We start from the raw sequence: 21,450 nt of genomic DNA on the forward strand, positions 1-21,450 counted from the left end.
ACTTAATTATTAATATTAATAGCATATGCTAAACTAATTAATTATTGTCATATTATACAAAGTGATTTCAATAGCATATGCTATTAAACTAATTAATTATTAATATTAATAGCATATGCTAAACTAATTAATTATTTTTATTTATGGTAAGAGAGACTTGGAACTAATACAAAGAACAAAAATAAACAGAGAATATGCAGAAGGAGAAAACAAATGTGTGCGAAAATCGTTTCCTGAATTATTTTCAAGTGAATGGCATGAAAGCTAAAAAAGAGAGACTCCCAGAAACAATAGTGTGCGCCAGTCGGGCACCTTGGCATGCTTCCCACGTCACTCTAGTTACATTGGCACCCTACCACGTCTCTCTCACGTGATGAGAGAGACATACGTTATGTGGTATATACCCTGCTGTTTGACAGAAACAGTTTTGCCTTTCAGCAGAAATGCGAAAAATACAATTGCCTTTTTTGCTTGCTTAACAAGTCTGTCTGTCACTAAAGTTGGAGATAACATCATTGCATTTTGCAAACCAACTCATATTAATCTGTTCACAAAGAACAGCAGTTGAGGCAGAAATTTTAGGGTATAATAAGCACAGCCGAGCCGGATGTTTTCCTGTTCTCGAGGTCTGCATGAGCTTGTGCTGCGTGAGACAATGCGTATTTGTGATTTACTCGAACGCACAATACACTTGATGCAACATTAGCAAATACCTCTGCCGCAACCTCTAACAATTTGTCTCGAGCTGCAGTGTACTGGAACAGGGCCGGCCTGGTCAGGAAGACTGACTTTGCTGCAAGAGCTGATAGTGAGACCGGATCAATTGCACCTGATGCTTGTCCGAAACTCACCATGTATCCACGAGTCTTCAAGCTTGCCAATGATCCCTGCAAACAATGCCCCAATCAAGTACTAAATATATAATTCACCATCAAGAAATTAGACTAGCGAATCTTCTGAACTGAAAAAATCAAAGGGTAACTAGCATTTGCTTTAACAGTTTCATAAAACTAGCTCGAACGGAACAGTATAGAGATTTGGTATGCCTGGCCTAGCATTGAGAAACTTCAACGCTAGATTAGGTAATAAGTCATGGAAAAGCAGAAGCAGTAACAGGCTGTGTTGATACTCAATGAAACCAAGAACATCAAAGGAACGGTGCAGAAGGAGAACCTAGAATCATTTCTGTAAGTTCTGTATAAAATTGAGGGATGAAAAGTAAGATTTACCTGAAAGGTATCCTTCCCTACAGAATCATAGACAACATCAATGCCATTGTCAGATGTTATTTCTGTCACTCGAGCAACAAAATCCTCTTCCGTGTACACTATGACATGGCGACATCCATCATCCTTGGCCTGAGCTGTCTTCTCTTTAGTTGATACAGTTCCAATGACAATTGCACCAAGCGCATTAGCCCACTGGCATAAAAGGGATCCAACTCCACCAGCTGCTGCGTGAACAAGGACTGTGTGTCCTGGTTCGACCTCCATAGTAGCACAAAATTCAGATCAAACAACAAAAGCAGCAGCATTGAAATTTATAAACAACTTCTAACACAGAATCAACTATGTTAAGATAATGAAATTTCACATTCAGGAAGCATTTAGTTACAACTTGACCACCAATATTTGTCAGTTGACTGTACTTTTCGACACATAAATCACATAGTTAACAAAACAGAAAATCGTAACAACCTTGAAAGACTGGCGTAGTAGAACCTGCGCTGTCATACCCTTAAGCAATATGGATGCTGCAACAATAGGATCAATTGAAGGAGGAACGGGCACCACTTTGTTTTCAGGAAGAATCTGCTCTTCCGCATATGACCCCATCGGAGTGCCAACATAGGCCACCAGATCTCCAACTCGCCTGCCTGTTACTCCAGGTCCTACGACTGTCACAACTCCACAAGCTTCCATACCTGAAATGAAAATTGATTTGTTAATGAATAGGGTTTATCCGTCTGCCTTCTGATCAGGAACTGGAAGGACAAAAGAAGGCTGGACTCCAAGTTGTTGAAGAATAGTGACGTTGAGTTTTTCGACCATTTCTCTTAGGATTAGTCAGTTCTATTTCAAACAGCAGGAATGGCTAATCTGGTTTCATGCCCGGCATTCTTTTAGGTTTGAAAAATCATTCTTGATCATATCTGAAAACTGTAATCTCACGCAAAATGTTTACGCAAGAAACTGTTAAGAAAAAACTAAACTTGGAAATTATGCCTTCAAAGAGTGGACTAGATGTCAATCCTTCCCACATTTCAGAACTTGGAAATGAAGCAAAACCTGGGGAGAAGGGCATTGTATCAGCCTTATAATAAAGTCCTTTGCGGAAGTATACATCGATGAAATTAACCCCTATCGCCTTGTTCTTCACACAAACCTCCCCCTCATTCGGCTCTCCTATTTCCACATCTTCCCATTTCAAGACCTAGCAGCATTACATCACAAAATTAAGTGAAATGGGGATAAAAGCATTGGAAATTTGGAATAATGACATGTAGCTGAACCAGATTGCAGATCAAAGAAAAATACAATAAAAGTTTACGAACTCAAATACTTCAAGGCCTCGCTGGATGTCTATGATTGAACTGGATTGAAAAATCGCTTAGATTCATTAAATGTATGTCAATGATGGGAAGGCAGGAGAAAGATTAGTCACGAAGAACATTCCAATCGCCAAAGAAATGGTAGGATTGGAAGCGATAAGCTTACTTCATGACTTCCATTTCTTCCTTCGGCATTGAACTAACCTTCTCCGGATTAGTCCGATGAATATAATGGCATAAGAAATCATGTACTCTTGGCTAAAAGCAGAAAGGCTATCACTTTCAGCCTGTTACCAGATTTCCCATCAAACAACTTGGATTTATTGTAAACAGAAATAGTTTACAAATGAAATCAGGCACATAAGATTGCAACTGACGAACAAGTCTTGATTTTGTGATCACCAATTCAAACATTCAAGTTACCCAAAAAAATACAGGGGAGAGAGAGAGAGAGACCTGAGGACCACCAAGTTCATGAACTCGAATGGCTTTCACCATCTTTGTTGGCGATACTGCTTGATTTCTGGGTATTTTCCGGTCAAAAGTGTGATTTCTAGGTAATTATCCCTTAATAATTGGCCCAACTCTTGTCAATATAAAGGGTAAAGTGATACTATCATGTTTAACTTTTTAGTGTAAAAATATGTGTTTTCGTTAAAGTGAACAGGGGTGGGCTTTTCGTTAAAATTCCCTATTTTTTTAGTCTATGTCTCGCACACGGGATTTGGATCCTCGCCGGATCCCCTCCCTAGGGATCCTAGGGATCAAGGAACACGGACTGTTGATCAAAAATCGTGCGGTTACAATTTTTTCCTTTTTATATTTTCATGAAAAACGAGGCTTTTTTACTTTTAAAAATATAAAAAATATTTAATTGGGACCACACGATTTTTTATCAATAGTCCATGTGTGTTGATCCCTAAGATCCCTAGAGACGGGATCCGTTGATGATCCAAATCCTTGTACACACACCTGAAATCATAGATTGTAATGATTTTAATACTCATTTCATGTTAAATAAACTGGTAATTATAAGCACATTAAAACTATAAATTTTGATTACAAACAACACAAATTGAATATCTAATGTTGTTTTTTTTTTCCTTAACAAAGGATATTAATATTAAGGAGAGATGGTGAGTTTAGCCTCTGGGCTAGGAATAATGTGGTTTAAATTTGTTTTTGGTGAGAATCAAACCTAATATCTCTCACTTACAAGTAGAGATGAAATCATTAAACCGTAATATTAAGTGGCAATATCTAATGTTTTTAGATATGGATATTCTTTTGTTCAAAAAAAGATATGGATATTCTTTATTTATTTATTATTACATTGAGCAACAAATGTATATTTAATATAATATTTAAGCCCAAAACTGAAAAAATAAGTGAAAATTATAGTAGTGAGGTCCAAAACATTATCAAATGGATTCTACCTTCAAGAATCTCAATAAAAAGTCTCACCTTACTTTTCAAAACTACACAATGAGGTATAGGTGAAAATAAATTGAACGATGATTTAACTAGGTATGGGCAAGGATCGGTAGCGTGGTACTGATTTTTACTTTTCCAATTTATTTATTTGTTTTTTGTTTTTTTGTTTTTTCCTTTGAGTTTCTTATTTATATGTTACGTTATTTGAATAACCACTATTAAATTTAAATATTTTTAAATTTATGTTTTAAATTGTTGATTATAAATGTTTAAAAATGAATTATAATAGATTTTGCATGGAAAAATATATTCAAAGAACATGAATATGATAATTTGTTGTATGTTAAAAGAAATAAAAGAAACATTAGCAAAAAATATAAATAAATAAAAATTGAAAAGGGAGATTGTTATGATGTTAGCGATTCTTTCTCAAAGAAGTCGCTATCTGGATACCAACATTACTTGTGGACAATCGGTACCTAAGCAACGATCGTATCATTTTCTATTTTATTATTTATTTTTTGTTTTTTCCCTTCCTACATTACTTTATTTATATTCAAATACCTTTATATTTAATGTATATCCTTATTTTTCAGGCCCTGGCCCTCCTCGTTTTGTGTGCCTTATTTATCCGACGCCGAGCCCACCTCAGTTTGCACGATGGTCCCGCCTCGTTTTCGATGCATATAGCCTACCTCATTTACGGAGCCCTTCCTCACTTTCCGTGCGCCGAGGTACGCCTTGTTCTACGTGTGCAGAGTCCACCTTGTTTTGCGTTTGTCAAGCCCCCCTAACACCTAAGTTTTTTTTTTTTTTTTGTTAAAAATTCAAATTGTTTATTTTGGTAAAATATTTTCGGTGAGCATTAAGGAAAACTTGACAAGGCATATGGAAACAGTATTACGGTTTACTGAGCAATAAATATAGCATAACATCTAAGCCGAAAGCTAAAAAAATAAGTGAAAAAAATAGTAATGAGGTCCAAAACATTGTTAAAATGGAGACTCATAGAAACAATAAAAATGAGTGACATGAGAGAGAAGTCCTCTTCCGCCATCTTCTTAATTCTCATGAAGAATATGAACATGAATTATGAGACCACCCTCCCAACCACTTATCTTCATTGGCATCTGGGAGGCTTATCCATTTCAACTTGGCCAATTCTAAAAATGTAAATTATAGTTACCTGACTAGAATGCCTTAATTTATGGGGACTTGAGGGCACATAGTTTAAAAAAACCAGCTCTTGGAGCCCATGGTTTTCATGGCAAGGATTGTGTGTTCTCACATGTGCATGCTTCCCACGTCACTTGGTTACATTGGCACCCTCACATGAACTCCACGTACTAGAATTAGAGGGCTCAATGGCTCATACATTAAAGTAATTTTGTTTTTTTACTGTTTTTTTCTTCCTTCACACACATGTTACCAAAATATCTCTCTCAACTCCCACGCTCTCCTCACACAATTTTATCTAGCTTCTCTCTGTTCCATATATGTTTTCCCTCTTTTGAAATCTTTTATATTTACACACTGTGTGAGCTTCTCACTCAAAAAATAGTGTATGAGCTCATTAATATTTATTACCTAAAAAAAATTGGAGATGTAATACAGATACTCTAACCAACTAGTATTACGATTTAGTGATTTTCCTTTTTACTTGTAAGCGAGAAGTTTTAGCTTATGCTGAGTTCGGTGCCTAGTTAGTGGTTGGTCCATTGTATGGCCTAACCAAATCCCCAATCCCTTAGAATTACGTTGTATAAAAGAAATACCAAAACTGCAAAAGTTGTTGTCCCTTACACGAAAGTTCAAATCCCTCTCACCTAGATTTTAGTGATTTACAATATCGCCCGATTATAGTGATTTTCAAATCCCTCTCAAGAACAAGGATTTTAATTCTTCGGCTGGATCTAAAAGAGTTTACATATGATGTTCCAAAAGTTTTAGCTCAAAACTACTTTTAAGATAATACTTAGAAATCAGTAACAATGCAAAAAAGTTCAGCTCTTTTTATTGCTAGCTTAACAAGTTCATTTCTTGACGAGTACGGTAGGAGACATCCATCGCAATCGGATATCCTCATCAACCTGAAGCCCTTATTCGCTTTAGACTTAGGGGGTAAGCACAACAGATCCAGATGTTTTCCTGTTCTCCAGGTCTGCGTGTGCCTGTGCTGCTTCGGACAATGAGTAGGTGTGATTCACTCGAACCCGCAATGTACCCAATGCAACATTGGCAAATACCTCTCCTACAGTTTCTGACAATTCATCTCGAGTTATAGCGTAATGAAATAGGCTAGGCCGAGTCAAGAAGAGGGATTTTGCTGCAATAGCTGATAAGGGAACCGGATATGGCTCGTCTGATGACTGCCCAAAACTCACCATGAGTCCACGAGTCTTTAAGGTTGCCAGCGATCCCTGAAAACAATATCTATTGGTAAGAATTCATAGTCCAAAACAAATGTTATATATCAGATGAAGTCGAATGCTTTTAACCAACTGAGTTACAAGTCACTTGCGTCGATTTTGGAGTTGATCAAGCATATGTATGCAACAACATTTGAGTAAATCATGACACACTTATGGAGATAAATAAAAAAAGTAAAACTTATACGTCAAACGTATCCTTCCCTACGCCATCATAAACAACATCAACGCCATTGTCGAAAATTATTTCTTTCACACGAGCGACAAAGTCCTCTTCCTTATAGATTATGACATGGTGGCATCCATCCTCCTTGGCTTGAGCTGCTTTCTCTTGAGTTGATACGGTTCCTTACAGATTATGACATGGTGGTACTACAACCGTAACAACTCCACAAGCTTCCATACCTGAAATCATAAATTGCATGTTTTTTTGTTGTTAGTCAAAAATCATTAATTGTTAAGTCTATACTACTTATTAATAGATGAGTAATGTATTCTTACTACATTTTTGTACCATATTTTTATATGGGATGTGATATCTACATATCTTTTTTTACTTTTCACATACCCTTTTAATTTTCGACCGTCGGATCAGATGAATTGAATAAGATTAAAGGGCATAAATTAATAAGAGGTGTGTGAGAAGTAAAAAATGGTGGGTGGATAGTACACCCCTTTCATATTATCTTAGGTGACATCTGATGTGGACGACCACATTATTTGAATTAATCAGATTTTTAAATTTAGTTCATTATTTAATAAACTAATAGTTAAGAAAAACTAGTTAATTAAATGATGATTGTAGTATACGAAGAGTTTTTCTCTTTTCTTTTCTTGAGTTTTGCAAATTTTTCAAATAATGTGACTGTCCACATCAGATGCCACTGAAAATGGTATAGAAATATAGTATGAATAGTATTACTCTTAATAGATTATTCTTTATAAATTACTTTAGTCTAAAGTAAGGTTTGAAATTGGCAATATTTAAATGAACAGAACAGTGTTCGAACCCGAATTTTACTCTATTTACGACCATGCCACTGCTTTTCAGAGTGGTCTATGTGTTGGGTCCGAATTTCAGTTTAATTACGGTAATGCCACTGCTTTAAGGAGTGGGCTTTGTGGGTTTTGCGTTCGGTGGGATCGACTGCTCAGTGTGGGATTTGGTGAGGGGAAGGCATGCGGCTTACAGAGAGGAGGAGAGATAGAGGGGGAGGGGGGGGGGGGGGGGGGGAGAGAGAGAGAGAGAGAGAGGGATTCGGTGAGGGGAAGGCATGCGGCTTGCAGAGAGGAGGGAGGGAGGGAGGGAGGAGAAGACGAAAAACAACTGCAGCAAGTTCATGGACAGGGAGAGAGAGAGAGCGTTCTGCAGCCCGCTAGCAGTTTTTGTTCAGATCCAGGTTTGTTTTTTTCCCCTTAAAATTTAGTTTTTATTCGCCATTTTATGTTTCGTTCAGATCCGGGTCCGCTTGGCTACCGAGAAATTCAACTGAAAATTTTCTTGTCGTTGGGTTTTAATTTGTTATTTGGGGTCGCGTCTGGGATGAATTGCTTGCCGGCATTTGAATTCGGCTTCTGGGATTGCGAAATTCTTCGATTCGAAGTATTGCTTGTCGGCATTTCATAGATCACATTATGCATTATGTTAGTGAATCGTGCTGAGAACATGTCAATCATATTTAGGTTCTGTGCAAGGAAGGGGACATATGAATCCTGCTCTTGATGATTCAATATGTCATCAAACATTACTTAGGCTTCTAATTTCATACAGAAATCGAAAACCCATTTGGTGGGCCCTTGATTATGAGAGTGGTCAAAGCCAATCATGTTTTTGTATTATTTTCGAGTTGAAAAATTAGGTTTTGCTTCATAAGAAGTTCAAATTACACTCTATTGGCTCTGAGACTTGGAAACTCAATATCTTTGTGATGTTAGATTAACATAGTTAAACTATATTTCCTTTTGATGGACATATCTAAATTTCTGTATTTGCACTGTAGGGATGTCTTATCTGGTGAGGTGTTCAAAATCCTTCTGCTAACTTATTTAATAGGTTGAATTTGTATCCAAGGTTTTCCTCCAATATGGTCTAAACTATTTTGTTTAATTAACGAAAACAGGTCACTTCTCTCTATGGTGGTCCCTTAGAGTTTACGTTTATCGTGCAAAGCACAGAAGACCCTGCTTATCGGGCTGTATCTATGCTACTATCAGAGCTTAAGGTATACGCAACAATAATCATGGTTTCTTTAATATAAGAAGAACATCCAGGACAAGTCATATATAATATATGCTTGGAAGCACAAGTTTAATGCATAACATTTTTTTAGGTTACATGTGTTCCCAGAATGATCTGTTTTACGTTTAACTTCATTTCCTTGCAGGACGAGGTTGATGTTAAGATTGTTGTGGCTGGTATTTCAACAACCTGCGGTCAGAAAATTCACAACCAATTGGTATGTACCTGATTAAAATAATTTACGCTTTGCTACCATGCTGGTGCAATTGCAAGGTCTTGCACAGTTTAAGTGTTATCTTATCAAATCATTATGTACCTATAATTGTTCCATATGACGAGTTTCTTTTCTTTATGGAATACAGGAATATAAATTTATTACAATGTCTTAATGGTGTAGGGTATATGTAAATGAATTCAATTAGAACTCACATTTTTGTTTTCTGTTTTGTAGCTGCCTTGATCATTAGTTGGTGATATTTGAGAGATTGGGTCATCTGGTTGTTTGGATTTAAGTGGGATTGAGGTTATATTTGCCGCTTTTTGTGATTTGGGTCTGGGTTATGGTTAAGTTATTGCTATTTATTCTGGGTATTTGCTGAAATTTGTGTTCAATTAGTGTGAGTTTTGTAATTGGTTTGTGTTCGTTCATATAACCTTCTGTTCTTGGAATGTGATTTAGTTGTCGCTCTTTCATTTGATTCTTAATTCTTTATGATTCAGCACTAAGTTGATATTGATGATGAATTTTTTCTAGAGATTAATGCTTTCATGTTTAAATCTTAATAACTATACTTGCTTCTCTTGGGTGTATGTTTTGCCGGTCATGAAAAACTTTCGGCCAGTCTTTTTGCACCACTCTTTCGCACTCTTTTCCGTGGCTATCATGTTTCTCTCTGACCTTATAAATTTTGCCTTCATTCACAGCAAAAAACCTTGCGGCGAGCAAACAGGCACAACCAATTCTGCCAGAATTGCTGGAGAATTCCACAACCAAGGTCATCGAGTACGGCCGGAAGCATGTTGAGGGTCGAGATGGCGAAAGCACCAATGTTGGCAAGAGCTGCGACCCCTTTTCAAGGTACGGTCTTCACTGATTTGAAGTTTTATTTTGTTTGTGATTTTTTTTTTCTTTTGGATTTGTAATTTATCCTTTTGTACCTGACAATTTGTGATCCAAAATTTTTTTCGCGCGTTTTGATTTTCCTGTGAATTTATATGGGTTTAGATTTTTATTGTTAATTTACTGATGTTGGGGGATCATTTTGGCTTCTAGATTGGCTTGAACATTTTTCTGTCTTTGTTTTTTCCTTTGTGAAGTTTTAGTCAGATTGAAGTGTTCTTTTCAATTTGAGATTTAATTGAAGTGTTTAGGATTATCTACATATATATAATCAATGTTGAAATTTTAAACTAAATCACTATGCTGCAATCAAACCCACAGATTGTTGGGTCCAAAAGAAGAAGAAGAAGAAGGAGTGAACAACATGAAATTGGCCTTGGGTAAGCTTCCACTCTCTTCTGTGTATGATCTCTTTGAGAAGTGATTTTGGTTTGTGCTTTCAAAAAAGATGATGGCAATTCCATATTTGGACTGAGAAAACAATATGCATGTATAATGAAGTGGAATTTTTCGTGGTATTATCAACATGCATGTTATAAAGAATTCTTCATTTAATTTTTGGGTTGTGTGTTTTGTGCTGTTTCATTCGTGACTTGTGTGTTTTGTTGTATCTGATTCCGGTATCTGATTCGAGCATACGTCATTGAAGAATGTTAATGAATTCAAACATGGGTTTTGGCGTGTTCTTGCTACAAAAGCCAAAGACATTCTCGACGATGATGATAATGGAGTTCAGGATTATGATTCATCCCGAACAACAAGGATGGATATGCTGTCTATGCCAACAAGGGGGTAAGGTGAGATATAGTTTTCGTCATGTCTTTATAGTAGCTTGGCATTTTCCAAGGACTTTTAATTGCTGCTGCATTGTTGAATACATTAAGAATGATCCGGTAAACCAGAGAGGGAGTCATCAGCTTATGGATCTGTTAACACATCCAATGTGTTGTAATCTTTTCGCTACTTAAACATGTTTAGACATCAACTCTAAAAAAAACTTTGGTCTGCTACTTTACTTATGTTGCTGTTGGTTTACTCCAACGATAATACCTAGCTAGGATAGCCTTTTCTTTATGTCTTAATTATTGATAGTGCTATCATCATGGCAGGCTATGTTGGAGCAAAAACTGTGCAGGCAAAGACATAAGAGTGATGGATTTTGGAATGAAATGCAGAGGATATCATTTTGTGCTGCTTAAGTAAAAGTTTCCTCCTCTGTTATATTTGTGTGTTGGATATTGTAGAAAATTAATATAAGTTGTATATTCATGATAACTGACTGATTAAGATTACTTGCAAGGGGTCTATATGCACAGGAGAGCTCAGCATGAGGGTGCTGTTGGTTTACCTTGCCTGGATGTGTTGCGTTGCGGGGTTGTTCAAGAAAAAAGGTTTTAAAGGATCCTTTGCAGATGCAGGATCTTCTGCTAAGGTTTGGGAATTCCTATTATTAAATGATAACATTGTAATCCGAGTGTAATTAGTTTAGGTTTTTTTTTTTTTTTTTTTTCCTGTGAAATGTTATTTACAATGTCAGAATGTTTCTTTGAATTCAGTTGCTAAGGTTTCTTTTTATAATTTCCCCTTTTAAGACATTTGCAGTTTTGTCCGGATTGTGTGAGCCGTTGCTTCAGCCAAAACAGGTGCTCTCTCCATTTTTCATCTCTTCCATACTCAAACCCTAGCCGCTTCACCTCTCTCTCCCACACATAAGCAAACTCCATTTGAAAGCCGTAGAATCCAAAGGTAAATCCCTTCGAACTCTTCGATTATCAACCAGATTTCAGACTGTTTTTGGGATATACACTGCTATTTCATATAGTGTTAGTTCAATAGTTTAATCCTAAGACCTAGCTCATGAGACATCAGAATTTCGATTGACTTAGCTTTTGTCCTATGCCTTTTTTGTAGGAACAACAGGGATTGTAGACTACACAAACTTGGAAGATATGAAGTACGCGGTAAGTCCTTTTACTTTCTCACTCCAGAGTCCAGACATTCATATTTTCTGTAACCTTCTATGGAGCATGGGTACTAGGTTGTTGAATATTGCTTTTTCAATATGTCGATGTGTCTGAAGCGTCTATAAGAATCTCAAACTTCATAAATAATTTCCATGCAGATCAAAAAGCTTGATGGCTCTGAGTTTTGAAATGCTTTTGACTGCCAATCTGTTCGCGTATGAATCTTACAAGTTGAAAATTTATTTTCTTTCCTCCTGTATTTTTGTTTATCTGTTGCTCTGTTGGGTTTTTTTCCAATAACTCAAAGGGCTGAAAGGTATTCCCTTTTCATATTCTTCTCTCCCAATTTCTTTAGGGTTAATTTCTATTTTCTTATGCTATTTGCAGTGGTGCTGTTTAGGGTTTAACTATTTGATTTCACAGATTCATTTCAGACACGGTAAATAGTTACATTTTAAATTCGTATTTCATAACTTGGTTGCTTGATTCTAATGTCGATTCGTTACAACAGAAGTGAACTTTTTCTTTCAATAATTTAATCTGATGCAACTCTGTTTTTGTTCTCTCATGTCTAGGTTGGTGAAGGACATGGGGAGAAGAGCACTTTTGAAATGGGTACGAAAGGAAATAAACTTGCTGAACTGCATTGGCATCTATTGTTCCGGTTTTTCTTTGACAAGTTAACTTGCTCTCTCTTTGCAGTAAGGTGCACAAATATGGGAAAAGCACGACAGGGGAAAGCTGGGATATTGTTGTGGATGAGGAGACCTATTACGAGTGAGTCTGGACTTGGTTCTGGTTCTGTCTGCATATAGTATGTTGAAGCAGTCAAAAGGATTTCAGGGGAACCAAATATAAATAATTTAGATTACATCTTCTGGTATTGCTCTTACTGTAAAAGTAATTTTGATCTTTCAATTTTTGATGAAGGGCTGAGCTGTGAATTAAACCTCGAGAAAGGCCACCTGGCGTCTACCCTGCCCTTGATTTTGGATCGTTGTCGCTTTCAGTTGATGAACCACCAGATGAATTTTCTCCAATATCGTGCGGCTCAAAAAAATTTGTATGTGTTTACGCGTATTTTTGAGCTCTGAATAATTCTAATCAAATTCCATTGCTCCTAAGCTTAATATATTTTTGTAGGTGTAGCATCTGCTTGGAAAAAGGTTTCAAGTTTAATGTCTGTATGTGTTATTACTCTTCACTGATTGTCAAGAACCAGGATTAAAGAAAAGCATCCTTTAAAGTTTGAAAAGCATCCTTTAAAGGTTATAAATTACAGGTGAAATGAAACTAGAAATATATAGTCTTATGATTTGTGTCTAAAAACATAATAAATGATATTACATCCATCCATGATAATAATAAGATTGTTATTTATGTGGTTATGAGTTTCACGTCTCTTTGATTAAACATTTTCTTTCGCACTCAGGGGTTCACCATGAACCACCTCTTTTTGATCAGCTATTATACTTGAATATGATTATCAATTATAAACATTTTCTTCGGTCATCAAATTATGTAGCAGTAGCCAAATATAAACATTTGAAATAACGTTGCTTAAAAGAGCGGCTTTAATCCAAACTCAATTCTTTTCGGGGGCATATTGTAGGTTGATTCACATTCATTCTGATTACTCGAGAAGTTCCATTTCTTGAAATAGCTTGCATCCTTATTGCTGGTCTGACAATCATTCTGTGGCTAATTGTGGTTGCATCCTAGCTAGCTACGAAGGGTCTTTAGTCTTAGCCACGACTTGTACGAAGGACTGTTCCCAGTTCCTGGTGGGGTTGTGAATATGACTCTACAGATGGCCTACGGATGGACTAGCTTCTTAAATGGCAGTATGTATAGTTCAACCCTTCTTATCATCTTTCAGTAAGAAAAATCAAAGCATTAATTATTCTGCATGAGTTTTCATGCATTCACCATCGTGTGAATACATCAGAGTTTTTGGCCAAAATTTCCACATAAAGTTTAGAGAGTTTTAATGAAATACTCCTGGTACTCGGTTTTAGCTACGACTTGTATGAAGGACTGTTCCCAGTTCCTGGTGGGGTTGTGAATATGACTGGTCTTAAAGTTCTGTCCCTACAGATGGACTAGCTACTTAAATGGCCGTATGTACAGTTCAACCCTTCTTATCATCTTTGAGCAAGAAAAATCAAAGCTTTAATTATTCTGCATGACTTTTCATGCATTCACCATCGTATGGAATACATCAGAGTTTCTGGCCAAATTTTCCACATAAAATTTACAGAGTTTTAACCAAATACTCTTGTACTTCATCATATAGCTACGACTTGTATGAAGGACTGTTCCCAGTTCCTGGTGGGGTTGTGAATATGACTGGTCTTAAAGTTCTGCCCCTACAGATGGACTAGCTACTTACATGGCCGTATGTACAGTTCAATCCTTCTTATCATCTTTGAGCAAGAAAAATCAAAGCTTTAATTATTCTGCATGACTTTTCATGCATTCACCATCGTATGGAATAAATCAGAGTTTTTGGCCAAATTTTCCACATAAAATTTAATCCTCTCAACTTCCTAACATTATCAAACATTAATTTAATCCTCTGAACAAATTAAAGAAAGATAGTTTTAAAGTTGAATCTGATCTGGAGATAAAGTTGACAAGTATTATTACACGGCAACTTGATGATGTTGCTGGTGATGTATCTGGATTGGCCGTGAAATGGTATGGAATTTGTTTATGGTTTTACCAACTACACAAACTGAGTCGTTTTTGCTCTTATCTGTGGGAGTTTTATGGGTTGTATCTGGTGTGCCTTGCCATGAATAGTGAAGGATCATTGCTCTTATCTGTGGGAGTTTTATGAGTTTTATGAGTTGGATCAAGCTGGCATATGATCTTTGAATATTATCATTCTAATTTTCTGAAGGTAAATAGAAAAATTGCATGTAAATCGAACAATGTTTCATAATCTTTTGTATGGTGGTACGATTGTTGATCCAAAGCCACAAGAACTTCGTTGGTCTAATCTTTTTTGCATGTAAATAGAAGTCTGATCTTTTGTGTGTATACAAGCAACAGTATCATTTAAATGCTTTTAAAATCCGCAACATCGCGTGGGCAATTGTTGCTAGTTATAACCAAATGTATGAAATTGAAATGTTATAGAAATGTTGTACGAGGTTACAATTGGAGAGATTTTTCAATGTGACCGGAACATGGGATGGTACATCATGTGTCACTATATAAATGATAGAACATGGGATGAAAAATTTTTTGTTACAATTGTACCAAAATTTAAAGAAGTAAATTGTAATTTACCCTTTTTACTTTCACTTGCACATTTACCTGTTTGACGCCTAGCTTAGGTGGGCGTATTATATCCCAGTAAAAATATCACATCCATCAAAAAAATTAATTTTTCATGTATATTAATACAATGTATTTGAAGGAGCGACGATTCCCAATTCCAAGTGGGGTCTTAAATTAACTTGTGTCTCTATAGATGTGGACTAGCTAGTCCTAAATAGCCGCTTATTTTAATCCATCTTATCATCTATGAAACTTTTGTCCAAGATTCCAAGAGTCCGTCCGACGACTGCTACTCTCATTGACGTGCACCGATTTGAAAATGCGGTCTCATGCCGTAGAGGATGGTTTAGAAAAGGTGAGGCTCCCTAGTATATATAGGTAGCACTACTCTGGATCCTTCATTGCTCATACACATCACCTGCTTCATTCACTTGAACTTTATGGAGAGAACCATGAGAGTTGTTACACTGCTAATCAGGTTTCTAGCCATTGCAACCATTACTTTCAGTATTGGTTTATGCAATGGAAATCCCGGTTGGCCTCCACTTTGCAAAGAAAGCGAAAGACAAGCACTTCTGATGTTCAAGCAAGATCTCAAGGACCCTGCCAATCGGCTTGCATCGTGGGTTGCAGAAGAAGATTCAGACTGTTGCAGTTGGACAGGAGTTGTCTGTGATCACATAACCGGCCATATCCATGAGCTGCACCTTAATAGTTCCGTCTCTGATTGGGAATTCCACTCTTTCTTCAGTGGTAAGATAAATCCTTCTTTGCTCAGTTTAAAGCATCTCAATTACTTGGACTTGAGTAGAAATAATTTCAGTACAACACGAATTCCCAGTTTCTTTGGTTCTATGACAAGTTTAACACACCTTAATCTTGCATCCTCATGGTTTGATGGAGTAATTCCTCATAAACTAGGAAATCTCTCCAGTCTACACTATCTCAATCTCAGTAATTATAATCTGAAGGTTGAAAACCTTCGGTGGATTTCTGGTCTTTCTCTGCTGAAACACTTGGACTTGAGCCATGTAGATCTTAGCAAAGCATCTGACTGGTTGCAAGTTACAAACATGCTCCCTTCTTTGGTAGAGTTAGATATGTCCTTTTGTGAACTTGATCAAATTCCCCATCTACCCACCACAAATTTTACTTCCCTGGTCGTCCTTGATCTTTCTCTCAACAAGTTTAATTCTTTGATGCCGAGGTGGGTTTTCAGTCTTAAAAATCTAGTTTCTCTTGATCTCAGTTATTGTGGTTTCCAAGGTCCAATTCCTAGCATTTCACAGAATATCACATCTTTGAGGGAAATTGATTTGTCATCCAATTCTATTAGTCTTGATCCGATTCCCAATTCTATTCAGAATATGACCGGTCTTAAAGTCCTTAATCTTGGGTGGAACAACTTCAATTCTACCATACCTGAATGGTTGTATAGCTTGAACAATCTCGAGTCCTTACTTCTTTCTTACAATGAATTACGCGGTGAAATATCGAGTTCCATTGGAAACATGACATCCCTTGTCAATCTTCACTTGGATGGCAATCGGTTGGAAGGGAAAATACCAAATTCTTTGGGGCATCTTTGTAAGTTGAAAGTTCTTGATCTGTCAGAGAACCATTTCACGGTTCAAAGACCATCCGAAATCTTTGAAAGTTTGTCTAGATGTGGTCCAGATGGAATAAAGTCATTGTCGTTGGGGAATACTACTATATCAGGTCCCATTCCAATGTCACTAGGAAATCTGTCAAACTTGGAAAATTTGGACATATCTAGAAATCAGTTTAATGGAACTTTCACAGAAGTTATTGGTCAACTCAAAATGCTAACGGATTTGGATATATCTTATAATTCGTTAGAAGGTGCAGTGTCGGAAGTTTCTTTTAGCAACCTTACAAAGTTGAAGCATTTCATTGCAAAAGGAAACTCACTTACTCTGAAAACTAGTCGAGATTGGGTTCCTCCTTTTCAACTTGAAATTTTGCGGCTGGATTCCTGGCATTTGGGGCCTGAATGGCCGATGTGGTTGCGGACACAAACGCAATTAAAAGAACTAAGCTTGTCTGGTACAGGAATTTCAAGTACTATTCCAACTTGGTTTTGGAACTTGACTTCCCAAGTAGAGTATTTGAATTTCTCTCACAATCAGTTGTATGGGCAGATTCAAAATATATCTGTTGCTAATTATTTAGTGGTTGATCTTAGTTCTAACCATTTCACTGGTGCATTGCCTATTGTTCCCACCTCATTAGATTGGCTAGATCTTTCCAATTCATCATTTTCTGGATCTGTTTTCCACTTCTTCTGTGATAGGCCGGATGAAACAAAGCGACTTTATTTTCTTCATCTCGGGAACAATTTTCTCACAGGAAAAGTACCCGATTGTTGGATGAGTTGGCAATCCTTGCAATTCCTAAATTTAGAAAACAACAACCTAACTGGGAATGTCCCAATGTCCATGGGATACTTAGAAGGGCTGGAATCACTGTACTTGCGCAATAATCACCTGTATGGAGAATTGCCACATTCCCTGCAGAACTGTACGGAGTTGTCAGTTGTTGACCTTAGTGGAAATGGGTTTTCCGGAAGCATACCAATATGGATAGGGAAAAGCCTTTCATGGTTGCATGTTCTTAATCTTCGTTCAAATAAGTTTGAAGGAGATATTCCTACTGAAGTTTGTTATTTGAAAAGTCTCCAGATATTGGACCTTGCACATAACAAACTCTCAGGAATGATACCGAGATGCTTCCACAATTTGAGCGCCTTGGCTAATTTTTCAGAATCATTTTCTCCAACAATACTTGGGTTTGTTATTTCTGATAAGGCTAGCTTTATTATTTCTGATAATGCAATCTTGGTAACGAAAGGGATAGAAATGGAATATGCCAAGATTCTGGGATTCGTAAAAGGCATGGACCTTTCATGCAACTTTATGTATGGAGAGATCCCTGAAGAACTTACCGGCCTCCTCGCATTGCAGTCCCTCAATTTATCGAATAATCACTTCACCGGAAGAATTCCTTCAAAGATTGGTAATATGGCACGGTTAGAATCTCTCGATTTTTCCATGAACCAACTTGATGGTGAAATTCCTCCAAGCATGACGAATTTGACATTTCTGAGTCACTTAAACTTGGCCTACAACAATTTGACGGGACGAATTCCGGAAAGCACTCAACTGCAGAGCCTTGATCAGTCGAGCTTCGTCGGCAACGAATTATGCGGAGCTCCCCTCAACAAGAATTGCAGCACGAATGGGGTGATACCACCACCAACAGTTGAGCAAGACGGAGGAGGTGGATACCGTTTACTAGAAGATGGGTGGTTCTACGTGAGCTTAGGAGTTGGATTCTTCACGGGGTTTTGGATTGTACTTGGTTCTTTGCTGGTAAACATGCCATGGAGCGTTCTTCTTTCACAGTTGCTGAATAGGATAGTGCTTAAAATGTATCATGTAATTGTTGAATATGTTTAGCTTTGTTTTGTACTCTGCGTAAGTTTGTTGGCATTTTCCTTGCTGTGACGAATATGCCAGTATGGTTGTGTTGTATGATTTTGTCAAATTTCGTCCTCTTGTTTCATTGTATTTTTCTTTCAGGTTTGGCTTTAGAGGGGTTAGGTTTCATGTCACCCCTCCCTTGTATCGTTTTTGTTTTTGTTTTTAGAGGGGTAAGGTTTATGCCCCCCCTTCTTACTCAATGTTGTTTTTCTCCTTTTCTTGGTATTATGAGGGGTAAGGTTTATATTCTCTCCTGACTAAGTGTAATGTATTTGTTTCGTTATTAATAAAATATCCCTCGTACCGTCAAGGTTTTCTTAAAAAATAAAAAATATGAAAAAAAATCCCATATAAAATTAAAAGACTTGTTTTCTTAACAAGTAACTCTTAATTCAGTAGAAGCAAATTGAATGACAAGAGAAATGTGTGAAAATGGTTTAGGGATTAGTTACCTATTAATTAAGGGGTGTGATATCCACACACCCCATTGTACTTCTCACACACCTTTTTAATTTTCGGCCGTTGAATTGGATGAATTAAAGAAGATCAACGAACAAAAATTATCAAGAGGTGTGTGAGAAGTAAAATAGGGTGTGTTTATAACACACCCCATTACTTAATTATCAGCAAACTCACATTATTCACATTATTTCGTGGTTGTATTTTTAATTATTTTTCATTTACAATTTTACCTCTGGATCTTTCTTTTGTTCTCTCTCTTTTGTCTCCCCTTCTTCTTTGTAGTACTTATCTCTCTCTCTCTCTTCTTCGTACTAATTCACATGACACCTCTCGCTCTTTTACGAGAAAACCCAATTGCTATGCAGCTTTGAAATGATTGTGGAGCAAGCAAAATGGTGACGACAGAGTTAGCATGTTCCTATGTTATTTAGAGGCATTCTCTGTCACAAAGCATTCGTATTGATGGCAATATACGCAAAGTTTACAAACTTGAAACATGAAGCAACTTTGTTCCTAGAATAAATAAAATCGGCTCGACTCGACACGACTCGACTCAACATGTATCGATCTGTAGTTGCTTGACATCCTAAGCATAAGGGTTAAGAACAGGGGTCTGTTTAAATCTCCGAAAAGAAAATAATAAGGGCATATATTGCATGTACAAAATCTGAATCATGTACTCTACATGAGTCTCCAGCATTAGCGAAACTTCATCTCATTTGGTTTGTTGCCCCTAATGCTGTGGTTGAGCCTACTTGTTTTACATAGGCTAACAAATATCCCGAATGGCGACAGGCAATGGCAGAAGAGTTTAATGCTCTTTTGTGTACTGGCACATGGTCCTTGGTTCCATTTCTTCCATCCATGAATGTTCTTCCAAATAAATGCGGTTTAAGGCTCGACTAGTCGCAAATGGCTTTTATCAGTAAGAAAGTGTAGATTGTAGCGAGACGTTCAGTCCGGTTATCACTCATGCAACAATCAGACTCATTCTCTTCATTGCACTTTACTACAATTGGCCTATCTGACAACTTGATGTTCAGAATGCTTTCTTACATGGTTCTTTGGCAGAAGAAGTTTATATGCAACAAACCTTCAGGTTTTGTGGATCCTCAGTTTCCATCACATATTTGTAGACTGCAAAAATCATTATATGGTTTGAAACAAGCACCTCGTGCCTGGTTTCAATGTTTCTCCCAACATCTTGAAGAACTTGGGTTTCAGGCCTCAGTAGCAAATTCTTCACTATTCACCTTATTTAATGGATCCACAATTATCTATTGTTGACATATGTCGACGACATCCTTGTTACGGGCAATAATCCATCACATATATCTCGGTTCATTCAACAGCTTGGTCAAAAGTTTTCTATGAAGGATCTAAGTCCTTTGCATTATTTTTTGGGAATGGAAATTATACGGGCATCCATTGCCATGTATCTTTCTCAATCCAAGTACATCCTAGACCTTCTAAAGAAGGCCAAAATGTCTGATGCAAAGCCTCTCACCACTCCCGCTGCAACTGGCCGTAAGTTGAGTATATATGACGGAGAACCTTTGTCAGATGGCAATAATTTTTGAAGTATAGACGGTGCTCTCCAATATCTTCTTTTCACAAGACCTAATATTACTTTCACCGTCAATTAGGTCTGCCAATATATGCATTCACCCACTACTACTCATTGGGCTGCTGTTAAACGCATATTCTGATACTTGAAGGCCATTCATAATCAGGGCATTGTCTATAAACCTAGTCCTCTCACACTCACTACATTTGCCGATGTGGACTACGCTGTAGATCCTGATGATCGGCGCTCCACTAGGGCCAATTGCATTTTCCTTGGAGATAATCTCGTCTCTTAGAGCTCCAAGAAACAGCGAGGGGTGTCTTGCTCAAGCACTGAGGCCGAGTATAGACAACAGACCTATATGGCAACCACTTTATCTTGGTTTTGCCATATCTTTCATGACCTGCACCTTTCTCTTTCTCCACCAAAGTTATGGTGCGACAATATCAGTGCACTTACAGTAGCTTCTAATCCTGTTTATCAGGCAAGGATGAGACACGTTGAAGTTGACTATCACTATGTGTGAGAAAATGTTGTTCGCAAAGAAATTCAAGTTGGCTATGTCACAACTACTGATCAGATTGCAGATCTTCTCACAAAAGGTTGTCCTCTGCTTGTTTCAGTTATCTCCTCTCCAAGCTTCTTGTTCGTCAAGGCCGCTTAGCTTGCGAGGGCATGATAAACCTATTATTCCTACATGTACTCCAGGTCAGCAATCCACATCCCTACATTTTGAATCACCTAAGTCCCGCTCACCAAGTCAAAGTCAGTTTGGATAACTCCAGGACTCTTCACCAAATAGAGAACCCAACGCAGTCCTCTCTCTTCTTAGACTCTATCAGTTTATATTTGTAATTTGAATTCACTTGTAATCTACTATACGTTTATATTGT

The 21,450-nt window shown here is 37.2% G+C and overlaps 4 protein-coding genes across 11 annotated transcripts in view; 3 read left to right on the forward strand and 1 right to left on the reverse strand.

Annotated features, from left to right (window-relative positions):
* Nucleotides 1–21,450, forward strand: part of LOC103932330 (receptor-like protein EIX1) — a 100,010-nt gene that overhangs the window by 27,098 nt on the left and 51,462 nt on the right. The window lies entirely within an intron of this gene.
* Nucleotides 217–3,160, reverse strand: LOC103967288 (quinone oxidoreductase-like). 7 transcript variants are annotated; one of them, XM_048590727.1, is made up of 5 exons: nt 3,008–3,160; nt 2,226–2,433; nt 1,736–1,924; nt 1,230–1,477; nt 217–887 (listed from the first exon to the last, which is right to left on the reverse strand). In XM_048590727.1, exons 1-5 carry the CDS (start codon nt 3,047–3,049, stop codon nt 579–581), a joined length of 996 nt encoding a protein of 331 aa, XP_048446684.1. In that variant the 5' UTR covers nt 3,050–3,160; the 3' UTR covers nt 217–578. The 7 variants fall into 7 exon arrangements, with proteins under 7 accessions (XP_048446684.1, XP_048446683.1, XP_048446685.1 ...); XM_048590726.1 differs by having other exon boundaries at nt 1,230–1,487; nt 1,698–1,924; XM_048590728.1 differs by having other exon boundaries at nt 1,230–1,487; nt 1,698–1,924; nt 2,289–2,433; nt 3,008–3,159.
* LOC103942294 overlaps nt 7,738–21,450 on the forward strand; it is a 33,204-nt gene continuing 19,491 nt past the window's right edge. The window contains exons 1-7 of the mRNA XM_048590740.1: nt 7,738–7,814; nt 8,415–8,428; nt 8,535–8,636; nt 8,799–8,870; nt 9,578–9,731; nt 10,467–10,570; nt 12,125–12,176. Coding sequence (XP_048446697.1) covers nt 8,417–8,428; nt 8,535–8,636; nt 8,799–8,870; nt 9,578–9,731; nt 10,467–10,570; nt 12,125–12,176 — 496 coding nt within the window. The 5' untranslated portion in view covers nt 7,738–7,814; nt 8,415–8,416. The remainder of the gene's footprint in view (nt 7,815–8,414; nt 8,429–8,534; nt 8,637–8,798; nt 8,871–9,577; nt 9,732–10,466; nt 10,571–12,124; nt 12,177–21,450) is intronic.
* LOC125468186 (receptor-like protein EIX1) lies at nt 13,448–18,782 on the forward strand. Of its 2 annotated transcripts, XM_048590716.1 has the most exons (3): nt 13,448–13,581; nt 15,290–15,380; nt 15,504–18,782. In XM_048590716.1, the coding sequence occupies exon 3, from the start codon at nt 15,604–15,606 to the stop codon at nt 18,502–18,504; it is 2,901 nt and encodes a 966-aa protein (XP_048446673.1). In that variant the 5' UTR covers nt 13,448–13,581; nt 15,290–15,380; nt 15,504–15,603; the 3' UTR covers nt 18,505–18,782. The 2 variants fall into 2 exon arrangements, with proteins under 2 accessions (XP_048446673.1, XP_048446672.1); XM_048590715.1 differs by lacking the exons at nt 13,448–13,581; nt 15,290–15,380 and having other exon boundaries at nt 15,406–18,782.

The sequence above is a fragment of a genome, unplaced genomic scaffold, assembly GCF_019419815.1.
Source record: "Pyrus x bretschneideri cultivar Hongxiangsu unplaced genomic scaffold, Pyrus_bretschneideri_v1 Contig32, whole genome shotgun sequence".
NCBI classification, from domain to species: Eukaryota; Viridiplantae; Streptophyta; class Magnoliopsida; order Rosales; family Rosaceae; genus Pyrus; species Pyrus x bretschneideri.

Coding starts and splice junctions, on each gene's coding strand:
- LOC103967288 (XM_048590726.1), bottom strand. CDS start 3,049: ATGGTGAAAGCCATTCGAGTTCATGAACTTGGTGGTCCTCAG. Junction 2,434..3,007: donor ATGAACTTGGTGGTCCTCAG/GTCTCTCTCTCT, acceptor TAATGCTGCTAG/GTCTTGAAATGGGAAGATGT. Junction 1,925..2,225: donor ATCTAGTCCACTCTTTGAAG/GCATAATTTCCA, acceptor TTTTCATTTCAG/GTATGGAAGCTTGTGGAGTT.
- LOC125468186 (XM_048590715.1), top strand. CDS start 15,466: ATGGAGAGAACCATGAGAGTTGTTACACTGCTAATCAGGTTTCTAGCC.